General features: G+C 36.8%; 2 protein-coding genes across 2 annotated transcripts in view; one reads left to right on the top strand and one right to left on the bottom strand.

Annotated features, from left to right (window-relative positions):
- The window catches only part of LOC113563008 (aminopeptidase N-like), a gene marked incomplete at its 5' end in the record, with an annotated part of 28,643 nt that extends 12,412 nt beyond the window's left edge, over positions 1-16,231 (top strand). Inside the window, 11 exons of the mRNA XM_026973999.1 lie at positions 11,121-11,595; positions 12,068-12,520; positions 12,758-12,941; positions 13,008-13,176; positions 13,441-13,522; positions 13,689-14,080; positions 14,271-14,539; positions 14,795-14,985; positions 15,232-15,510; positions 15,620-15,698; positions 15,789-16,231. Coding sequence (XP_026829800.1) covers positions 11,121-11,595; positions 12,068-12,520; positions 12,758-12,941; positions 13,008-13,176; positions 13,441-13,522; positions 13,689-14,080; positions 14,271-14,539; positions 14,795-14,985; positions 15,232-15,510; positions 15,620-15,698; positions 15,789-15,959 — 2,744 coding nt within the window. The remainder of the gene's footprint in view (positions 1-11,120; positions 11,596-12,067; positions 12,521-12,757; positions 12,942-13,007; positions 13,177-13,440; positions 13,523-13,688; positions 14,081-14,270; positions 14,540-14,794; positions 14,986-15,231; positions 15,511-15,619; positions 15,699-15,788) is intronic.
- On the bottom strand, positions 5,240-8,233 carry LOC113563010 (cytochrome P450 4C1-like). Its single transcript, XM_026974003.1, has 3 exons — positions 6,362-8,233; positions 5,820-6,014; positions 5,240-5,702 (listed from the first exon to the last, which is right to left on the bottom strand). Exons 1-3 carry the CDS (start codon positions 6,399-6,401, stop codon positions 5,587-5,589), a joined length of 351 nt encoding a protein of 116 aa, XP_026829804.1. The 5' UTR covers positions 6,402-8,233; the 3' UTR covers positions 5,240-5,586.
- Positions 16,232-22,409: the final 6,178 nt, after the last annotated feature.

The following is a 22,409-nucleotide window of genomic DNA, read 5'->3' as shown; positions in this document are numbered from 1 at the left end:
TAACGGAACAACGAGCGACGGGCTAAAAGTCTTGGAGGTCCACTCAGGAGGGTGACGTTTCAAGATATCTAAATGAAGACGTAAAAATAGGTACGATGTGCTTTTCTTTTTATTTGTCAAAATCACCATATATATATAATACAGGGTGTCTCGCGTAAGTTGTCCAATCGCTCAGCTGCAGGTAGATCTCGTTAAGTTGAACGAAAAAGTTTTATACCATTTTGCATTTTGCACGCAAAATTTGAGATATTAATGAAAGAAGCTGAGCGAATCGTTACGCGCGATACGGCGCGAGGCGGGTAGGCGGGAATAGTAGGCTAGCCGCGCGCGCGACGCGATGGCTGCGAGTATCGGGTTACAGCGGCAGGCGGAACGACGCGTGGACAATAATTTCTCGGCGTCTCATTCACGCGCACGTGTTGACAGTCTCGTTCGCGCGCCGAGAATGTGTTGTCACACATTTCTTTTTTATACAGTTTTCAAGTTTTATTAATTTATTAATATTATTATTATTACTATTACTATTAATTATATTAATTTATTACTATTATTAATATGGTTAATAATATTAATTGATATTATTATCAGTATTTTCGTGCTATCTTTTCCACACCACCTGGCGGTAGATAGCATGGCGCGTTTTTTTAAGTGGTTTCCCCAATAGGCCTAATCCACTCTAATTACTTAATGTAATAATTGTTCGAAGTGCCGTCCTCCCTCTTGTACACAGATTTCGGCTCTTCGACCAATATTGCGCGTCGCACGGTACGCCATGTCCGGCGTGATGGTATCGAAGGCCGCAACAATAGCTTCACGGACTTCTTGTTCTGCACCATCACGCCGGTGCTCTATCGCATTTTTAATATACCCCCATACGAAATAATCTAATACATTTAAATCAGGCGACCGTGCCGGCCAGATGATTGGGCCACGTGATAATCATATCCGTATATTCACTTGCGGTAAATTGGGCCCATAATGCAATAAAAGCTCGATTTTGCCTCGTACGGAACCAAATCGTGCACTGCAGCGTAAGCGTCGAAGACGAGCATTTCGACAATAAACAATTGACGCTCGCAAACTGCCAGTGCCGGAAGAAAGACATTCTGTACCTTTGACTTAATTTTATAACTATAAAAATTCTCTATAAAAACATCTTTAGAAACGTGGTGACGCATTATTGCATTAGATCGTACGCGGTTTGAATCGACAGATCCTGTTTCGGCATAATTTTGGACATTTTTCGATGTTTTTATAGAGAATTTTTTATAGTTATAAAATTAAGTCAAAGGTACAGAATGTCTTTCTTCCGGCACTGGCAGTTTGCGAGCGTCAATTGTTTATTGTCGAAATGCTCGTCTTCGACGCTTACGCTGCAGTGCACGATTTGGTTCCGTACGAGGCAAAATCGAGCTTTTAATTGCATTATGGCCCAATTTACCGCAAGTGAATATACGGATATGATTATCACGTGCCCCAATCATCTGGCCGGCACGGTCGCCTGATTTAAATGTATTAGATTATTTCGTATGGGGGTATATTAAAAATGCGATAGAGCACCGGCGTGATGGTGCAGAACAAGAAGTCCGTGAAGCTATTGTTGCGGCCTTCGATACCATCACGCCGGACATGGCGTACCGTGCGACGCGCAATATTGGTCGAAGAGCCGAAATCTGTGTACAAGAGGGAGGACGGCACTTCGAACAATTATTACATTAAGTAATTAGAGTGGATTAGGCCTATTGGGGAAACCACTTAAAAAAACGCGCCATGCTATCTACCGCCAGGTGGTGTGGAAAAGATAGCACGAAAATACTGAGTAATAATATCAATTAATATTATTAACCATATTAATAATAGTAATAAATTAATATAATTAATAGTAATAGTAATAATAATAATATTAATAAATTAATAAAACTTGAAAACTGTATAAAAAGAAATGTGTGACAACACATTCTCGGCGCGCGAACGAGACTGTCAACACGTGCGCGTGAATGAGACGCCGAGAAATTATTGTCCACGCGTCGTTCCGCCTGCCGCTGTAACCCGATACTCGCAGCCATCGCGTCGCGCGCGCGGCTAGCCTACTATTCCCGCCTACCCGCCTCGCGCCGTATCGCGCATAACGATTCGCTCAGCTTCTTTCATTAATATCTCAAAATTTTGCGTGCAAAATGCAAAATGGTATAAACTTTTTCGTTCAACTTAACGAGATCTACCTGCAGCTGAGCGATTGGACAACTTACGCGAGACACCCTGTATATATATATATATGGTGATTTTGACAAATAAAAAGAAAAGCACATCGTACCTATTTTTACGTCTTCATTTAGATATCTTGTGATGAGAGGTATGGTTGGATATAATCTAAGCGCTTCTTTTATTACTCTATCAAGATATTTTAACTGCGATAACTTGGTTCCATCAGCTAGTGTTTCCGCATCTTGAGAATATTTCTCAAGTTCTTCGTGAAGTTTCTCTTGATGCTCGAGATTATTACCCAAGAAAAAAAGCGTCCAAATTATTGTAGCTGCAGTTGTTTCATGAGCCTATATATATACAATTTAGTTTTAATTTAAAATATATACATACAATGTCTTTAAATATACTTATGTATTATCATTATAGGGTAATTCCGGTATAGATGACCACACGAGAGAGATAATCAATCGTTCTAATTTCGCTACTGGCTGTAAAACTGTGTTATCATTAAATCTGTGATGAGTTTTAATTATGTTTGCAAAAGGAGGTTTTGTAGAAAATATAATAATTTAGAAAATATTTCTATTTAAATCTTTACTGTCTGCTGGTAATTGTTTTGTGTGTTACTATTTTGGTTTAACTATCAGAAATATATCTAGCTTGAACTGACAGAATTTAGGTTTATTCAAAACTCTCTGCGTATGCCTAATGTACAATTTCCACTTGCGTCTATTATATTTAACGAAGTGTTTTGATCTCTCTCGGATAATTATGAGACGTGGCTATAGCACCTCGAAATACTTGGTCAAGTTGTCATTGAATTATCATTATTATATTTTTCTACGAAATTTCCCTCTTATTTTTCATCAGGTATTTAACGCTAGCATCCATGAAGGAAAGAAAAAGATCTAAGAGGTAGTATTAACAATTTTTATCAATCTCTTTTTTAAAAAATATAAGAAATTTGCTTACGTCTTATTTTAATTTGAAAATTATTTCTTCTCCTCTGTTTATATTTACGTTAATTTTAAAGTTGCTCAACTAATTTTAAATTTTAGAGTCAGTTTTCTCTAGTATATGAAAGCGAATCTATTTCTAACATTCTTTTTGTAAAATTTAAATATATATGTTTCGTTTTGTAAACATTAATGTTTCATTAAGATACTACTAGCTTATTTTTTTAACATTTTATTATTGAGAAGCAGACAGTGTTCTTTTCGCACTAAAAAAAACGACTATGGCCATCTATCCCACATTTATCTATTATATATACATTATAAAACCAATACCAATTAAAATACATGAAAATAAAATTTTTGACTCACTGCAAGCAAAAATGTATGAACCTGTGCCTGCAATTGATCATCACTTAAGGGATTGTCAGTTTTTTCGTTCTCGTCTAACAGCAAATCTATAAAGCCTGTTTTCTTTTGTACACCTATAGCAAAAAAGTTTTTGTTAAATACAATTTATATAAAATAGCAAAATTATTATATTGCGTTACAAGAAAATCTGTGCGAATTTTTCAAACAAATTTCCAACGCAACACTTTGTATTAATACTTAATATAAAGTGGTTTTAAATTTTGTTAAAAACATTCGCTTGGACTTTTCAATCATTCCAAATCATACCTATGTCAAATTCGTCATCATTATTTATACTGACGTGGTTGCTTTGTGATTGCCGTAAAGCTTTTTTCTTGCGTATTATCTGAAAATTTTCTATTTGTAATAAGAATTTGGTCAATCTTTGTAACGCTTAATACACTGCTATCGTATATTAACGTAATATATTTGCTAATATTAGTTGCGGAAATTAATTGGTATCTTTGGTTGAAGAAATCGAATCTTTATTTATAGAAAAATAATAAACATATCAATCTTCGAAAACTTCATTATGATTTTCTTTTTTTTCATCTATCGAGTAACTGACGAATCTTCTCTCGCAAAAAAGGCAGCTATAAATCAATGAAATCCTTGATGTATTCTCGGATATCTTTTATTTTAGTGGATCACGCGATTCACATATGCATCGGTCAAGTACTGCTGGAGCGATCGAAATAAATTGTAATCTGTAAAGACTGCTGAGGTCAAATAAACCGCATTTCTCAGAACTTTCCAACTTTACGAATAAATAATATTTGTCACTTTTGCAACATGTGGCCGAGCGTTATAGCTGTAAGATGACTGGCCGTGTTTCATGACTACTAAACGAACTTTTCCCCTCTATTTCACCGATCAAACAAACCAGTTATCGTTGGTAATAGACGGCATTAATTGTTTGCAGTAACTCATAATTTATCGCGGCCTTCATATCTCACTATATAGGTAATAAACTTTGGTTTTCGAAAATATTGGGTTTAGTGGTCGATGTGGTTGACCATGGTCAATCCACGATTTTCTTCTTTTAGGGTTGTCATACAAAACCCACTTTTCATCGCCAGTAATGCTTTTGTACAAAAAGTGTCTTTTATTTTCTTATATCTTCTACTTGTATCGTTTATCAGGATCGTGTTAACCAGAACCGCTATTTCGAATCTCGTTTGCTCCGAACTGATTTCATGCGGAATTTATCGTTTTACTTTTGAATCTTCCCCAACTTATATAAACCAACATGGGTTTACACGTTACTCCTACTTGTAACGGAAGTTCATTTTAAATCTGAGAAGGATTCCCATTGAATAATTTCTCGAGCTCCTCGTTCTCAAGTATTTTCTCCAGCACTTTTTTTATCGGTAAGACAGAAATAATTACTCTGAAGTTTAAGGTACTACTTTTTACAGATTTTATGCGTTGCAGCACTTTCCCCTAAAACGGAGCAAATCATTTTTCCAGCCCGAGCAGCATTTTTCTCCAGTTGGAAAACCAACAGAATGCAGTGTCTGATATGCTGCTTGTCGAATATCATCGTATCCGTTACTGTTTTGCGAGTTTATGTTGTCAGCTTCGTAAAGCTACATATCTAGCACATTTTAGACCTTAAGAGTAGCACTTCAAAAGCCACTAAATTGCTGGAAGATATTTGAATTTAAAGGAGTTATGATTTATTAAATGTAAAAGTACCGAATTAATTTCCGCATCTACTATTTTAATGATGTAACATGTATATATTGTCAGTGTTCAGCATACCTCGTTTAAAAATTTTTGAAATTTATTAAGTACTGATTTAAATTCTCTTCCATTACTCGACAGATAGTAGAGCCAATCAATCCAGTATCACGGTTGAAGCATCCTCTCAAATAATAACTGAGAGCCTCTAAGAAATAAGATTAGTACTTTATAAGTGTATATATCACTCACTCACTCACTCACTCACTCACTCACACACACACACACACACACACACACACACAATTTATTTAATAAACTTAATTATGGTTTCTTAATAGTGAGAATAACTAATTATGATGTATCGGAATATGTAAGCTGACCTATCTATTACAGACTCAAGGTCACTTTCAGCTTCTTGGATTCGTAAATTCACTCCCATTGCTGTATCTGCAATTTAACACCTAGTGAGATTTATTTTTATTTCTTGTAGTGAGATTTTCTTCTTAATATGTCACTTATAAAGTTGAAATTCGAAGTAATAAGTATAATTTATACAAACGTTACCGCATGTAATATCGAGAATAACTTTTCCAACGAAAGGAACAATATGGATAGCATTGCCTGAATTTCTTTCGATTTCTCTCTCGAGGCATTTTATTAGGATATTTGTTTTTTCCGATATAGTCATGGTATATTTGTTCAATATACTTGTATGGAATGTTGGAGCAATGAATTTCCTATCATGGACCCATTGTGTTCCTGAAGCAGTATGAAAATGAAACAGACAAGTAGTATTATTTAACAGAATATTAGGAGATAATCGAATATTGATAAAACCTTAATATAGAAGCCAAGTAAAAAATACATTGTACGTCCATTATTATCATTTCAATTATTTTTAAAATGGTGTGAATATATTTTCTTTTCTCTGTGCTTCAGTTTCGCGTTTTAGCAAAGTAAGCGAATAAACGTATAACTAATCCAATGAATTATATAACAAAAGTAAAATAAACAGATACATATGTACAAGGTAAGTCTATCATATGACAACTATTTCATGAAATTATAGAAATAGTTTCATGAAAATTTTGTTTATTTATTTATACCTCCAGAAGTGAGAAGTCCATTCCCTATGGTTTGTTTCATCAAGGTGTAAACTAATCCCTTGTCAAGATCCACAGTACTAGTCAAAATAGGCTAGAAAACAATTTAGCAATATATAAACATACAGAGTTTCCAAACCATCTGTAACAATTCTTTTTGCTTTCTAAATGAGGACGGATTAAAATTCAGCAATAACAGAACTAACAATAAAATTTTGCATGTTCAAGCAAATGTCAGAATGGCATATAACGCGTATTGAATTGATAGAGAAGCCTGTACAGATTTTTTTAGTTAAATTGAACGCAAAATTTCATATCAATTCTCAATAAAAAGTTTTGTGTTTGAATTGTGCGAAAAAAATCTGCATGGACTTTACCCTTTTAAAAGTCGCGGGAGTTGTCGAAAAGTTGAGACAAAGTTGCGAAAATAACTGTTTAGAGCATGTTTCAGACTAATATAACTAATACTTCCCGTGACATTAAAAGGTCGTGCGATACACTATTTTAAAGCTAGAAACCTGAATTTTTCAGACTTGAAAAGAAAACGGAGGTTGGATAAATGCCGGAGATATTATCAAACATATCTCCGTCCAGATTACATGCCTCATGCAATTTTACTTCAATCTACATTTTTGATAATATCTCCGGAACTACTTATTCAATTTTCATTTTTTTTTCAAACCTGAAAAATTCAGGTTTCTAGCTTTAAAATGATATATCAATCATCTAATGTCGCGACTTTTAAGAGGTACGGTTTTCCCTATTGAATACAGTGTACTCGAATTATTAAAAATCATCAAAATCAAGTTTTCGCATATTCTTGTTATGAAACGTTTGATTTCTACAGCAATAATATTTAAAGTTGAAAATGTAATTTAAATTAATTAATGAAAACAAACTTGGTAGTATTTACTTCTTACCTGAACAAATTCGGGCTTGAATACAAATATTATCGGCATGCCTACAATCCATTCTAAGCCTATACCTTCTTTAAATCTGTTGATGGGTGACAGAGACCATTCTAGTTGTTCTGCAGACAAAAGCACACGTTCGCACTAGATTCACTAATTACATCACTACATTAATTACATACAAATATATGACACTATTAGAAAATGTTTCATTTCTGCAATAATAACACTTAATTTACAAACTTTCCCACCTCGATCTGACATCTTTATAAACGCAAGCGAACTACCAATAAAAGGATACACGTCCCGAGGAAGATGTCTGACTTTATTCCAAACAACATATTGTCTATGCATCATCCGCAAAATTTTCATTATTACAAGAATGCATAATATGCATAATATAAGAAAGATAATATCCATTCTCCTAGCCTGTTAATATTTTAAGATACATTAAGAGGAATGTATAATTTATGTAACGTATTTGTAGAAATTTATAACTTTTCTACATATATTGCTTACTATATCTGTATTATGTAATTTTATGATTGCAGGTATGTACACTTCAATCAAGTACTCCAAATTAACTCTTCAGTTTTCAATATTACTCACTTCAAGCCACGGCTATCTAATACTTTGAAAAGTTCCAATGATAGATATTTATAGAGGGTTACGATGCATTAGACGTTTATTCCAAACTGGTTTTTACTATTTTAACAAAAGAAATAAGTATATTTTATATGTAATAGTTCTTACTAGAGCATTTACATATGATTAATATAACACGTTATGTATTATCATCCGTGTTTTGTACCACATTGCACAGTAATTACTGATTAATTATCATAATAATTAGTGATAATTGAAAATGATTTGCATAACGCGCGTATAAAGATTTCTACTGTATTATATATCTACTGATTTGCAATGGCTGCGTTCAGCAGAAAAAGCAGATCAGTGAGCGCTTAGTGATTTGTTAATATAATTGGTGGTAATTATGCATTATAGGGAAGCCAGCCCCGATGACCTTGACCTTGACATATGTTATAGAGATCACCTTCCTGAGTGTCCTTCAGAAGGTTTTAGCCAGCGGTCATTGTTTATTAAAAAGTTAAACAAAAGAAGTTTCGAAAATGTAGTAGTTATTTTGAATATTCAAAGACATAAACGACGAATATGTATATGAACGAAGGAAGGAAAGTCATTTAAAGCAGTGAATCGTTAATATATAGAATAGTTTCTTTTCATATAAGTACAAATTATTCTCTGCTTTAACCTAACCTTTTTTTTTGGAGGGGAAACCCTTCATGGGCCCCCTCGCACCCCTTGAGCGGGGTGCAAGGGGAGTGTGAGCTCGTACTCACTAAACCACCCTCCGTATATCAGCCCTGGCGTTTGTGAGTAAGACCCGGGAATCGCCAGCGGCATTCTTTCGGGCCCCACCTCGCCTGGTGTGACGGCTTCAGTACTACAGCCAGTACTGCCCGCTATAGCGAGTCCGTCCCCCTCTAAGGAGCGAGGTAGCTTTAACCTAACCTAACCTAACCTAACCTTGGTTAGGTTATATTTCCCGAAAGTGGAGCCCCGGGCACATACGATCGTTTTCAGCCCGCTTCGCGGGAGGGGTGGGGGCAGGGGCTTCGCTCCTCCCCCCCGCCAGAGTCAGTGTAACAGATTTCACCGTACAGATTTTGATCACGTGGTACACGGCACGAATCCCGGTGGGGGAGGGACGAAGTCAGGTTAGGTTAGGTTAGGTTAGGTTAGGTTACCCGGTGTTGGTACGGTTTTGGTATGGGTGGGGCATTCTGCCCGGTAGAGGCGGGGTGTTCCGTATTTTATGGACGTGCACAGTCCGGTTTTGGGGGGGTGGTCGTTGAATCTCCTGGGGGCATGGGCCCCACGGGCGGACGTAGACGCAACGCCACCTGTTTGAGCCGGGTGCGTGGAACCGGTGGGGGGCCCTGATGTAATGCGCATTTTAGTTCCGGGGCCTTCTCGAGTGGTTTTGGATGGTGGGATAAAAAAAAGGTTAGGTTAAAGCAGAAAATAATTTTTTGATAATTCTATTAGCTGAATTCGGAGGAATGTAGAAAAGGTAAACACAACATAATATCAGCGCACAATATAGTAATACAAACACGTATACTCTATATAAGGTGTCAAATACACAAATATATAAACTAATTTGAATTCTGTACGGTGAAATCTGTTACACTAGCTCCGACGGGGGGGAGGGGCGAAGCCTCTGCTCCCCGCCCTCCCGCGAAGCGGGCTGTGAACGAGCGTAGATAGCTGAAAATTTGTGCAAAATTATTAAACGTCTTGGGTTATTAATTTTTTAATAAACAATGACCGCCGGCTAAAACCTTCTGAAGGTCACTCAGGAGGGTGACCTCTATAACATATGTCAAGGTCAAGGTCATCGGGGCTGGCTCCCCTATAATGCATAATTACCTAATTGGTTCTTGTCTTTAGATTTTCGCTAGATCTAAGTGCAGAAATCAATCATAATGAAGAATCATTGAGCGCTTACTGATCTGCTTTTTTTGCTGAACGCAGCCATTATATTAAGAAATTCAGGATTTACTTCATGATGAACGATCCGAATCGAAGTTATTGCAATTAATATATATATATATATATATATATATATTATAATATATATATATTATCATATAATATTAAATATTTAATATTATATGATTGATAATAAGTGATATTATATTTTCTATAACGACTGTAATCAATCTGAGAATATTATTTCACTCTTGCTATGTTGCAATATTTTTATACGATATTTACTTTATGAAGAATTTGTCGGAACAGTGGTGGTTTGCTTGTTGATCTTTTCTGCACTACTTATCTGCTTATAAATAACAATAATTTTTAATAAAAGTAAACACATGATGTTTATTTGCTGCAATATGATGTGCGCTCTTTTACACGTATATAATTGCACACACATAACTGGAGATATATCGTTCAATAACAAGAATGAAATGATAATAGTTTTAGATTGATTCTCAGACACAGTGTTATGGAAAATATAAGAATATCATTATCAGCATTAAAAACTTTAAAGAGAGATATCCATTAGTTTATTTAGAAATTTTGAATTGAATTACAAGTTTTATTCAGAATTCTATTTGCATTATTATCCTAGAATAAAGATGATCAACCTTAGACCTCAGAGATCTAAGAAGCATTATCTTTTAAAATAAAATAAATAATTTACACAAAACCAGCGTAGAGAGTTTATTTCTTAAGCAAATAATTTCCTGCGATTTAATTTAATGTATTAAAACTTGGTTAAGGACAAACATAAATAATCGACATTTTATTACTCCTACTTACCAGTTTTTTTGCCATTATCAGAAAATAGTGAAGCACGTTAAAGGCCTCTTCACACATATCCGTGACGTGTCAGTGCCGTATTCGTTCAGTTTTATACATACATGTTTTTATACTAGATTTATACATGTCCGGCGTAGTAACATATTCGAATCGACACGGCACTGATTCGGTACTGACACATCACGGATATGTGTGAAGAGACCTTAAAGATAGACAAAATTGATGACCTATGAACCTCTAGCAACATGATAATAAATGATGACACTTGCTTAGTCGGCATAACTATAAGGCATACATATATCCAAGATTTTGCCGCGCTTCGTTCATTATACGTAAGACGCGCGTAAAGAGCAATTTGCATCATCTTTGCTCCCACCAACATTAAAAGTAGACACGTCTGCTTGTTTACATATATTTACATTAACACGTTATTACACAATCATATTACGTGATGACAATCATCAAAGGCTTGTTGATAGCTCTATTACTTGTCGCAGGTCACAGTGTTCCTCTTCAAGATGATGTTAAAGTGGCAGATAATGAAGTAGAAGAGTCGAGAGTCGAAGAATCGGAAAAGTATCGGCTGCCTAAGCAAGTCGAACCCATGCATTATGACGTCAAATTAATACCGCATATCGTGGAGGATAATTTTACCACCAATGGCGAGATGAGTATCGACGTCAAAGTGCGCGAACCGACGAACACCATCGCGTTACACACCGTGGACATCACGGTGGATGAACCGTGGACCAACCTGATGCGCAAGAGTGAAGAGGAGAACGCGGATCCCGTACAAACCTACGTTCCCAAGCAACATCATTATGACTCGGAGACGCAGATCTTGACTATACGATTCGAGGAGCTGCTGGATCTTGGAACTTACACGCTGCATCTCAAGTTTGCCGGTATACTCGCGGATGATGATCGCGGATTTTACAGGACTTTCTATACCGACGACGACGGAAATAAGGTGTAAGTAATTGTTAATCAAACAGTAAAGTGTGCTTGAATATGCCTCACCTGAATCTTCGTCCACGCAAATCGAAATACGAAACATTTGTCATATCGCCGTGGCAATTTTCTGCCACGCCACGGCTTGTTTTTATCTCTTCTCTTAAAAGTCTTAAAAGTCTTTTTATTGACAATGAGAAATTTAATAAAATATGAAATTGTCGTGCTGCAATATTAAACGTATCTCGAGAAACGTGAAAAAATTGCAATTTGCACTTACACGTACTAGATTAAATTAAGGGGATATTGAGTGATCGATTGAGTTTACTGTGTGGAGCCAACTTGTTTGAATTACCGGCGAATTATTGAATTACACAGTGAACGTTTACGCGACCTGTTGCTCTCGCGCGATAATTGCACAATAACTTGCACGCCAACACGTGACGGGAGGCCTAATGTCCATGCAACGAGGCAAACTATAATGAATTTATAGGTGGCTGGCGATGACGCATTTCCAACCGGTCAGGGCACGACAGGCGTTCCCATGCTGGGACGAACCCGCGATAAAAGCGACCTTCAAATTCTCCATAAAGCACTACCCTAATTACACGTCTTTGTCGAATATGCCGTCCATGCGAACAAACGTCGACGAGAGCGATGGTAAAGTGTGGACTCATTTCGAGACCACGCCGCTGATGTCCACCAACATACTGGGATTCGTGATCGCCGATTACGATCACGTTTCTAATCTCGATGATACCATAAGGATATGGGCTCCCAAGAAACTTCTTCAGTATGCCCCATCTCGCCTCGAGATCGCCGAGACGGCGATGCGGGAGTTCGAGAAGTATACCAACAGCTCCGTCCACGTGCCGAAGATGGACCACGTCACCTCACCTCATTATACGAGCAGAGCCACTGAAAACTGGGGCATGATTGTTTACAAGTGAGTACAGAGGTATTCATCGTTGATAAAAATAGTTAATAAGCAGACAAGTTCGACCATAGCTAGAGGTAGAAGATTTCGCAGACATTATTACAAGGACCCCGATCAACTGATAGATCAGCGAATTGCTTACATTAAGATCAACCCGCAATCAGTAACATTTTTAAATTTTGTGCATAACGAGTTCTCTTAAAATTGGAAATATTCATGGCTAATATATCATTTGATGATTTTCAGGGATGCCGTATTACTCTCAGATGAGAGGAAAGGTCCGATCTATTCAAGGTTGAACAATCTCTTAACGCTTACTCATGAGTTGGCGCATCAATGGTTCGGGAATCTCGTTAGTCCAGCTTGGTGGCAATACCTTTGGTTGAGCGAGGGTACATCGACGTACCTGAAGTATCTCATTGCTGACAAGGTATCGAAACGTTGTTTGTAAGGCACACCGTATGTGGATTTAGTTTCATGAGATCGATCTTTTCAGTTGATCAAAGACTGGCGGATAATGGATTGCTTTGTGGTGGATAATGTTCATTATTTGTTCAATCTAGATTCCTACCCATCTAGATACCAACCCAGGCCAATTAATGTAAATGTTACTAGTCATCTGGATATTCACTATGCACAAAGTTATAGTAATACATATATGAAAAGTAAGAAATTTTATGTTTCTTTAAGTACGTACATATAATTGCAATTTAAATAATTTTTAATTAAACATCTTTGAATAAATTTAAAGAGATAAGATGATAATTATGATATTAATCTTAGATTTAATATATATGATAGAAATTAATTTTATTTTATTATTACACGCGAAATAATTTATTAACATAAGAATTATTTTATTTTGCATATGTATGCAAATCAGTCGATTATTTGTATTTCTACAAAATAACTTTATTTTTTATTCTTAGGTGCTATCATCCTGCACATGATAGCAAATGTTTTAACACAGGACGTATTTCGAAATGGTCTAATAAGATACCTGGAAGCACAGTTAGTACATCTTTTTAAAAACATGAGAGAATTAATTTAAAAACCAAAGAATTAAATTTTTATTTTGTTTTCTTCATTTTTCTAAAAATATCAGATCTCTCCATTAATATTTTACTATCAAATGTACACACGTTATTAATTTGCCTAAAATATTGTCAATTTTTAGTGAATACGGCAGCGTTACGCCAGACGATTTATGGAAAGCACTGCAGGATGCTGTCGATGAATCGGACGTACCACATGACGACTTTAAAGTGAAAGAAGTAATGGATACTTGGTTCGAACAGGCGGGATATCCCATAGTGACCATCGAACGGGATTATGCTACAGGCAAGATCAAGGCGACGCAGAAAAAATTTCAATATGATCCATTAGAATTGAATATCACCAATGCTGAGAGCGACGAAGCATGGTGGATCCCTATAAATTTTGCGACTCAAAGTAACTTGGACTTTTCGTCAACGCTGCCCACACATTGGCTAAAACCGCAGGACGAGAATTTAACGATCGAAGGAGTGGACGTTAACGACTGGATTATTGTGAACAAACAATTAACAGGTAAAACTCTTTACACGCGATATGTACTGTTAAGTAATCTGTTGTAATAACAATTATATGTAATATAAATCATAATAACTATTTCTCGTAAAAAATGCATGAAAGATCCATGAAAAATTAAATACGATTTAATTAAATCTTAATTATGTAGTAGCTATAGAGCTAGCATATTATTTTTTATTTTTAACAGGTTTTTATCTCGTAAATTACGATATAACCAACTGGAAACGGATCGCTGCTTTCCTCAATTCCGACGATTACGACAAGATCGCACCTCTGAATCGTGCACAAATCATTAACGACGCTTTCTATATGTTTAAGTCTAAACAGTTAGACATTATTACTTATATGGAAATTGTTAATTATCTATGGCGTGAAGAGGATCCCGTCGTATGGAAACCGGTCTTTACATTTTTTGATAACTTCGATAACTTACAGCGGATGTCCCCAATCTTTAACGTAAGACACGTTGCAATCTCTATCACAATATTGTTAAGATTTCGCATCGATATTTGAACGTGAATGGAACTTGATATACAAAAAAATAGATTTCATGATTTTGACAAGATTTCTTTAATATTGATCAACATAATCAATATTATCAATATAATTGATTCTATATTTAAGAGAAGCTAATTAAAAGATTAGATCGAGAGAGAGCTCAATGATCGATTAATTTTAACGGAAATTTCTTGTTGAAATATTCTTTTCAAGCGATATATCATCGGTCTGATGGATAGATTGCGTGAACATATCGGTTTGGATGATCATCCTGATGACAATCCCTTGACTGAATACGTTAGAGCCCAATTTTTTAACTATGCTTGTATGTATGGAGACCCGATATGTCGAGCTGCAGCTACTACTAAATTACTTGCCTATTTACAAGATCCAGCCGCAAACAGGTAGATACTGTTTACTATGAAAAATTATTTATTATTATTTTACAAGCGATACAAAAATCTTAATTAAATTGAAATTAAATTGAATGTACAATATGACAGCAATCGACAACCAACATAGTCGATTTTCTACAACACAAAATAATTTATATTTTTTAATTTATTATTATTATTATAACGATGTCGTCTTAGCCCCTTTTCACGGGTTTTAAGAAATTGTTTCTAACTATTTCCATTCCAATTTCATAGACTCTTATACGATTCAAGATATTCGATCATCTGCTTTGGTTTGATGACGGTGAATGAGTCAGTCTGGAATCAGGTTCAGCCAGTACTCAACAAGTCAGATAATAACTTCATGGGTTGTTCGACAAATCTGGACATTCTGCAGAAGCAATTAACTTTTAACGTTAGCAGTTGGTTCAGTGCCTTCAATATGTTTTCCCGCATGCTGAAGGATCCATCAAATGTAGACAAAGCAATTGATCTTTTCATTAATAACTTCGCCAATATTTCCAGACTTGAACCGTAAGTACAGCATTCTTCTTCAGAGTTTCAGCGTTCTATCGCACAATATCCATAACTACTACTATGTTTAATAATTATTTTCAAATAATATCTATAATATATTTTACAGTAATCCAGATGTAATGGAGTATCACATGACTATTATTCAGTTCATTGACAAGTGTAACAACGAAGATCAGCTACAGAAGGTTAATATAACATAATATTAAACATTTATATATTCGTGTAATGTTCAACTACAATTAATTTACTGCCACTATGGAATATTTCTGTTACAGATGGAAGCATTTGCTAAACAACACGGACTTAGGATAAACAACGATTTAACTAAGAGGAGAGATAGAATACCTAAAATTAAAAATACTTTATCGGAAATCCGTAACGCTTTCGAAAAGAAACAATTTTCTGTCGCAATGCACTTCGCAGACAATACGTTAAGTACGGATTAAATCACGTTTAATAAATGTGTATAAATACAAAACTTTCGTAATTAATATTATTATATATTATACAAAATATTTTATATTATACAACACGCAAACGTGTCTTTTGTAGCAAATACAGATTTTCTCTTACGTTATCACTTGTAAATTTATGAATAGGTACACATTGCAAGTTGTAATGTAATTAATAATAATAATTGTTGAAATTTGATTATTTCCCTTTACAAATGTGCGAGATAAGGTATAAATAAATGTGTTCAGTATTTCAATAAACAAAAGAAAATGTATATATACAGGGTGTCTCGCGTAAGTTGTCCAATCGCTCAGCTGCAGGTAGATCTCGTTAAGTTGAACGAAAAAGTCTTATACCATTTTGTATTTTGCACGCAAAATTTTGAGATATTAATGAAAGAAGCTGAGCGAATCGTTACGCGCGATACGGCGCGAGGCGGGTAGGCGGGAATAGTAGGCTAGCCGCGCGCGCGACGCGGTGGCTGCGAGTATCGGGTTACAGCGGCAGGCGGAACGACGCGTGGACAATAATTTCTCGGCGTCTCATTCACGCGCACGTGTTGACAGCCTCGTTCGCGCGCCGAGAATGTGTTGTGTTACGTCAGTAACCCTTCATCGGATGGAAGGTTCTCGAACGATCTTCGAAGGCTCCGGCAGGCAAGCCTGCTAGCCGTAGCGAGCGTTATCGCGAGCCCGGCAATTAAATAGTATAAACATCCGCGCATACCAGCATCTTTCTAGAACCTTCTAGCACGTTCTAAAACCTTAAAATATATATATAATATCATATTATATATATATATATATATATATATAGCGATTTTATAATTTAGGAAACTTTATATTATTATTTTCCTGAATGCAAATGATCATATAGACGGAATTTAATACGATTACAGCCTTCAAAATAAGCATTATTTCTTTTAATACACATATCTTTGGATTAAAAACAGATACAACAACCATTCAAAATCCCAGAAGATCCATTTTGCAATCAGGAAATTAATACCGAGAGGAAAATATTATAATCATAAGGCGAACTACGTAATTAATTAACTTAGGTATTAAGGTTCTGTACGGGGATGTTTACGCGAAGGGCCTCCCTCCACAGAACCGAGATAACCGTCGAGACGAAGACGCGGGCCCGATTTTCCTAAACATTATTGGTGGAAAATCAGTCCCACCATCGATATTTTCAACCACCCGCCTCTTCGTCCACCATATAAAAGGGCCTGCAGAAGGCCAGGGAACTCAGTTATAAGTGCAGCAATAAGTAATCAATTTCATTAAGCGTTTTCGTAGTCTTGGGTGTCGAGTCTGATCTCTACGTTTAAGAATAAATTCCGAGCATCTAGTGTTAGCGAATCTGTGGCGACTGCTCTCACTCCAGAGCCACGACAAGGTAGATTTATTTGCGACACTGCGTTTCCGAACCCGATCATCACACTCATATAGTATCAATAAATAACTTTACTTTAAAGGAACAGTTACTGAAAATTAATGAAGCTTCTTCTCTATATTTCTTGTTTTCGTTCAAATTGTTCATTCTGATTTCCTGGAGGATTTGCAACTGGCGCTGCCGAAGAGTGTGGCCCTAGTTGTTCAAGTTGGCGCTGCCGAAGAGTGTGGCCCTAATTTGCGACCATAATCCTACAGGAATCCGCGGATAAATATAATTCAATTCATTCCCATGCCTACTAAAAAAGGGCGCAGATTCCAAGAAAAGAAGCTCCGTTATCATCTCCGACTTGCTTACTCAAATAATCAGGACCCGTTTCCTCTCATCCAAAAATTAACGAATCTAGAAGCCGACCGAGCATTATCAAAGCAAATTCCGTACGTAACCCGCGAACTCACTTTGGACCACAATTATCCTGATTACCGCAACATCCGTAAAGGTGATCCTCGTCGAGTTGTTTATAAATTACGAGAGTTGTTCGGATTGAACCGTAAAGAAATCGAGATTCCGAGTTCATATCCAGTGTTACCACCCATCCAAGAGTTTAATGTACAAACAAGTTCTAATCACAACGGAATAAAACCGTAAACCAAACGTGTGATGTGTCGCGGAATATCGAACCCTTCCCGGCGTACCGATTTAGTACTAGAGTATCAACGGCGATCCGGCGTGGTGGCGTGCATGAGATATACGGCGTATCTCCGACCTATAGACCGTTCTCTATTTTGTACCATTTGCTTCGTTAATAGAATTTTTCCTTCACAAAAACAAAACTATACTTTGCTATCAAAACACGATTTAATAGTGGGGTTGAGACGACACGTAACTACGTGCGTAATTTGCGATAGAGACCTTGCTGGGTACGCGCCGTTTTACAATTGCGAAATCTGCTCCGACGAATATTTAGAGTTGCTCGATCAATTAAATTCAACCGGAGAGGATATTTTTGAGCTTTCAGATCCGACAGTAATTCGATCACGAGAAGAGTCGACGGGATTTCTTTCCCTCGCCTCCGAAAACAATTAGCTTCGCGATCCTCAGGAAGTATCCTCGTATTTAAACATCCCTGCAGTTATAATCACGGACACTCGGGACGTAACAGTTGTCACACATTTCTTTTTTATACAGTTTTCAAGTTTTATTAATTTATTAATATTATTATTATTACTATTACTATTAATTATATTAATTTATTACTATTATTAATATGGTTAATAATATTAATTGATATTATTACTCAGTATTTTCGTGCTATCTTTTCCACACCACCTGGCGGTAGATAGCATGACGCGTTTTTTTAAGTGGTTTCCCCAATAGGCCTAATCCACTCTAATTACTTAATGTAATAATTGTTCGAAGTGCCGTCCTCCCTCTTGTACACAGATTTCGGCTCTTCGACCAATATTGCGCGTCGCACGGTACGCCATGTCCGGCGTGATGGTATCGAAGGCCGCAACAATAGCTTCACGGACTTCTTGTTCTGCACCATCACGCCGGTGCTCTATCGCATTTTTAATATACCCCCATACGAAATAATCTAATACATTTAAATCAGGCGACCGTGCCGGCCAGATGATTGGGCCACGTGATAATCATATCCGTATATTCACTTGCGGTAAATTGGGCCATAATGCGATAAAAGCTCGATTTTGCCTCGTACGGAACCAAATCGTGCACTGCAGCGTAAGCGTCGAAGACGAGCATTTCGACAATAAACAATTGACGCTCGCAAACTGCCAGTGCCGGAAGAAAGACATTCTGTACCTTTGACTTAATTTTATAACTATAAAAAATTCTCTATAAAAACATCGAAAAATGTCCAAAGATTATGCGAAACAGGATCTGTCGATTCAAACCGCGTACGATCTAATGCAATAATGCGTCACCACGTTTCTAAAGATGTTTTTATAGAGAATTTTTTATAGTTATAAAATTAAGTCAAAGGTACAGAATGTCTTTCTTCCGGCACTGGCAGTTTGCGAGCGTCAATTGTTTATTGTCGAAATGCTCGTCTTCGACGCTTACGCTGCAGTGCACGATTTGGTTCCGTACGAGGCAAAATCGAGCTTTTATTGCATTATGGCCCAATTTACCGCAAGTGAATATACGGATATGATTATCACGTGGCCCAATCATCTGGCCGGCACGGTCGCCTGATTTAAATGTATTAGATTATTTCGTATGGGGGTATATTAAAAATGCGATAGAGCACCGGCGTGATGGTGCAGAACAAGAAGTCCGTGAAGCTATTGTTGCGGCCTTCGATACCATCACGCCGGACATGGCGTACCGTGCGACGCGCAATATTAGTCGAAGAGCCGAAATCTGTGTACAAGAGGGAGGACGGCACTTCGAACAATTATTACATTAAGTAATTAGAGTGGATTAGGCCTATTGGGGAAACCACTTAAAAAAACGCGCCATGCTATCTACCGCCAGGTGGTGTGGAAAAGATAGCACGAAAATACTGAGTAATAATATCAATTAATATTATTAACCATATTAATAATAGTAATAAATTAATATAATTAATAGTAATAGTAATAATAATAATATTAATAAATTAATAAAACTTGAAAACTGTATAAAAAAGAAATGTGTGACAACACATTCTCGGCGCGCGAACGAGACTGTCAACACGTGCGCGTGAATGAGACGCCGAGAAATTATTGTCCACGCGTCGTTCCGCCTGCCGCTGTAACCCGATACTCGCAGCCATCGCGTCGCGCGCGCGGCTAGCCTACTATTCCCGCCTACCCGCCTCGCGCCGTATCGCGCGTAACGATTCGCTCAGCTTCTTTCATTAATATCTCAAAATTTTGCGTGCAAAATACAAAATGGTATAAAACTTTTTCGTTCAACTTAACGAGATCTACCTGCAGCTGAGCGATTGGACAACTTACGCGAGACACCCTGTATATGCACACAAAGTTTCAGAATTTTCTGAATTTACGGGTTGGCTAACCTTCCTTGTTAGTTTAGTTTCTACATCAAACTATTAAATTGCTCGTCAATTTAATTTGTGCTATTACGTGTGTAATATTATGTGATTACGTAATCCGGCTTCATGTAAGGACTATGTTTCAAGATCGACGAAATTTTCGGCGCGCAGTTTGCAGCTGGAGATGGTAAAAAATCACACAAAATTATTATTAAGCATCAAGTCCGCTGCAGATCAATATAGGCGATGTCATCTTTATGATTGATATTTTAATAAGAATTTATATTCTTCATTAAATTAATTTCATCTCTTTCGATGATACAATCAAATGAATTATAATCGAATTAATTATAATAATAATATAATGATAATATGAATGAATGCATGCTGCTCAATGCTAGCCGTTTCTTAAAGGAAAAGAAAGGAAAGCGCGACACATGGCTTTGGAGCGAGCGAGACACATATAGAGAGACACCGCGGTGTCCTGTCCCATGTATAGATATCTTCTTCGCACTCTCTGAATTTAGGTGTCGAGAGTGAGACAACTATAGGACAGCATTAGCTGGCATCACGTCTTGTAATGCTTTCTCTCTCGATTGTACCTCTGTTTTTGGTACCGTTTGTTTTAAATGAGTAGAAATAGGGACATTGGCCTTACTGTTGATAGTATACGCACAAAATAGTATGTCCGAATTATAAAAATAGGTATAAATACATCTGTATGTGTAATTGTTTATTATTATCCACTCTTAAAAAAGCCGTGTTAAATCAAATCGAAATCATTGTTGCCTCTTTTCCGCGACGCTGATTGGTTATCTCGCTTGGCTCGAACTTCGTGTGGCTTGAACTTCGTGTTGCGAATGTCACAATGTCAGTGGCTGTCAGTGCGGTTATATTGATAAATTTGTGTTATTTATTTCATCGTGAAAAATAAAATAAAATAGCGCGCGCCTGTGTTGCTAGTCCTATTCTAAAAAAGGCGTGTGTAACTTCTTGAAGTTCTTTTTTATCGAATAGTTGAGGCCTCTTTTCCGCGACGCTAATTGGTTATCTCGCTTGGCTCGAACTTCGTGTGGCTTGAACTTCGTGTTGCGATTTGCGAATGTCAGAATATCATAGTGGCTGTCAGTGCGGTTATATTGATAAATTTGTGTTATTTATTTCATCGTGAAAAATAAAATAAAATAGCGCGCGCCTGTGTTGCTAGTTATTCTAAAAATCCATTTTATATAATCTTTAATTTGCTTTTATAAGTATTTTAAACATACCCACACAGCACATTTTATCCTGAGGATATCCCAAATTGTCGCAGATTTACTAATACAATCCCAGAGATATCCAAGTAAGTAGCATCTAGGATATCCCAAAAGGATATCCTTACGATATCCTACTGAAATCTTCGTATCGCGTGATATCGACAGGATATCTGCAGGACATCCGCATGTCAGGATGTCATCACGCACAAAAGTCTGAAGGACGTCGTAGGGATGTCCACAGGATATAAAATGTCCTTTAGACATCCCTTCGATGTCTCTCGGATATCATTTTGCAATGAATTATATATTATACATAAGAAAGTTTAGAATGTCATAGATATCAAGTAAACGCGTAGCGCGAGACCGTACCGTGAATTTACGCAAGTCGACGAGCTGCGAGCACCCGAAATTATCAGATCTCAATAACGGGTGAATTGATCAAGTTCTAAGTAGGCTCAATCGATAGTTTGGGTATGATTTGCATAAGAAAAATGATCTTATTTTTTCACTATGTGCCCTATGAGCGGAGATATTGCGATGCAAAGTCCAAAGAAACGTCGTCGTCAACGTCGATTGTTGTACAATTGCACTTTCTGCCGCGAGAGAGCGCTAGCGATATATCTAGACCTTTGTAGGTTATGTGTAGGTTATAGATCGAGTGAGCGAACAAGGGATTGACAGTCAGCGAGAGAGTGATCGAGTACAGGAGTGAATTATTTAAATGAGTAAGAGTGAATAAGTATGTGATGTGCGTACGTGGTGTGTGTGTGCGTACATGGTGTGTGTGT

This window comes from Ooceraea biroi, chromosome 12 (genome assembly GCF_003672135.1).
Source record: "Ooceraea biroi isolate clonal line C1 chromosome 12, Obir_v5.4, whole genome shotgun sequence".
Lineage (NCBI taxonomy): Eukaryota > Metazoa > Arthropoda > Insecta > Hymenoptera > Formicidae > Ooceraea > Ooceraea biroi.
Note: the sequence above shows the minus strand (reverse complement) of the source record. Positions and strands in the feature narration are given on the sequence as shown.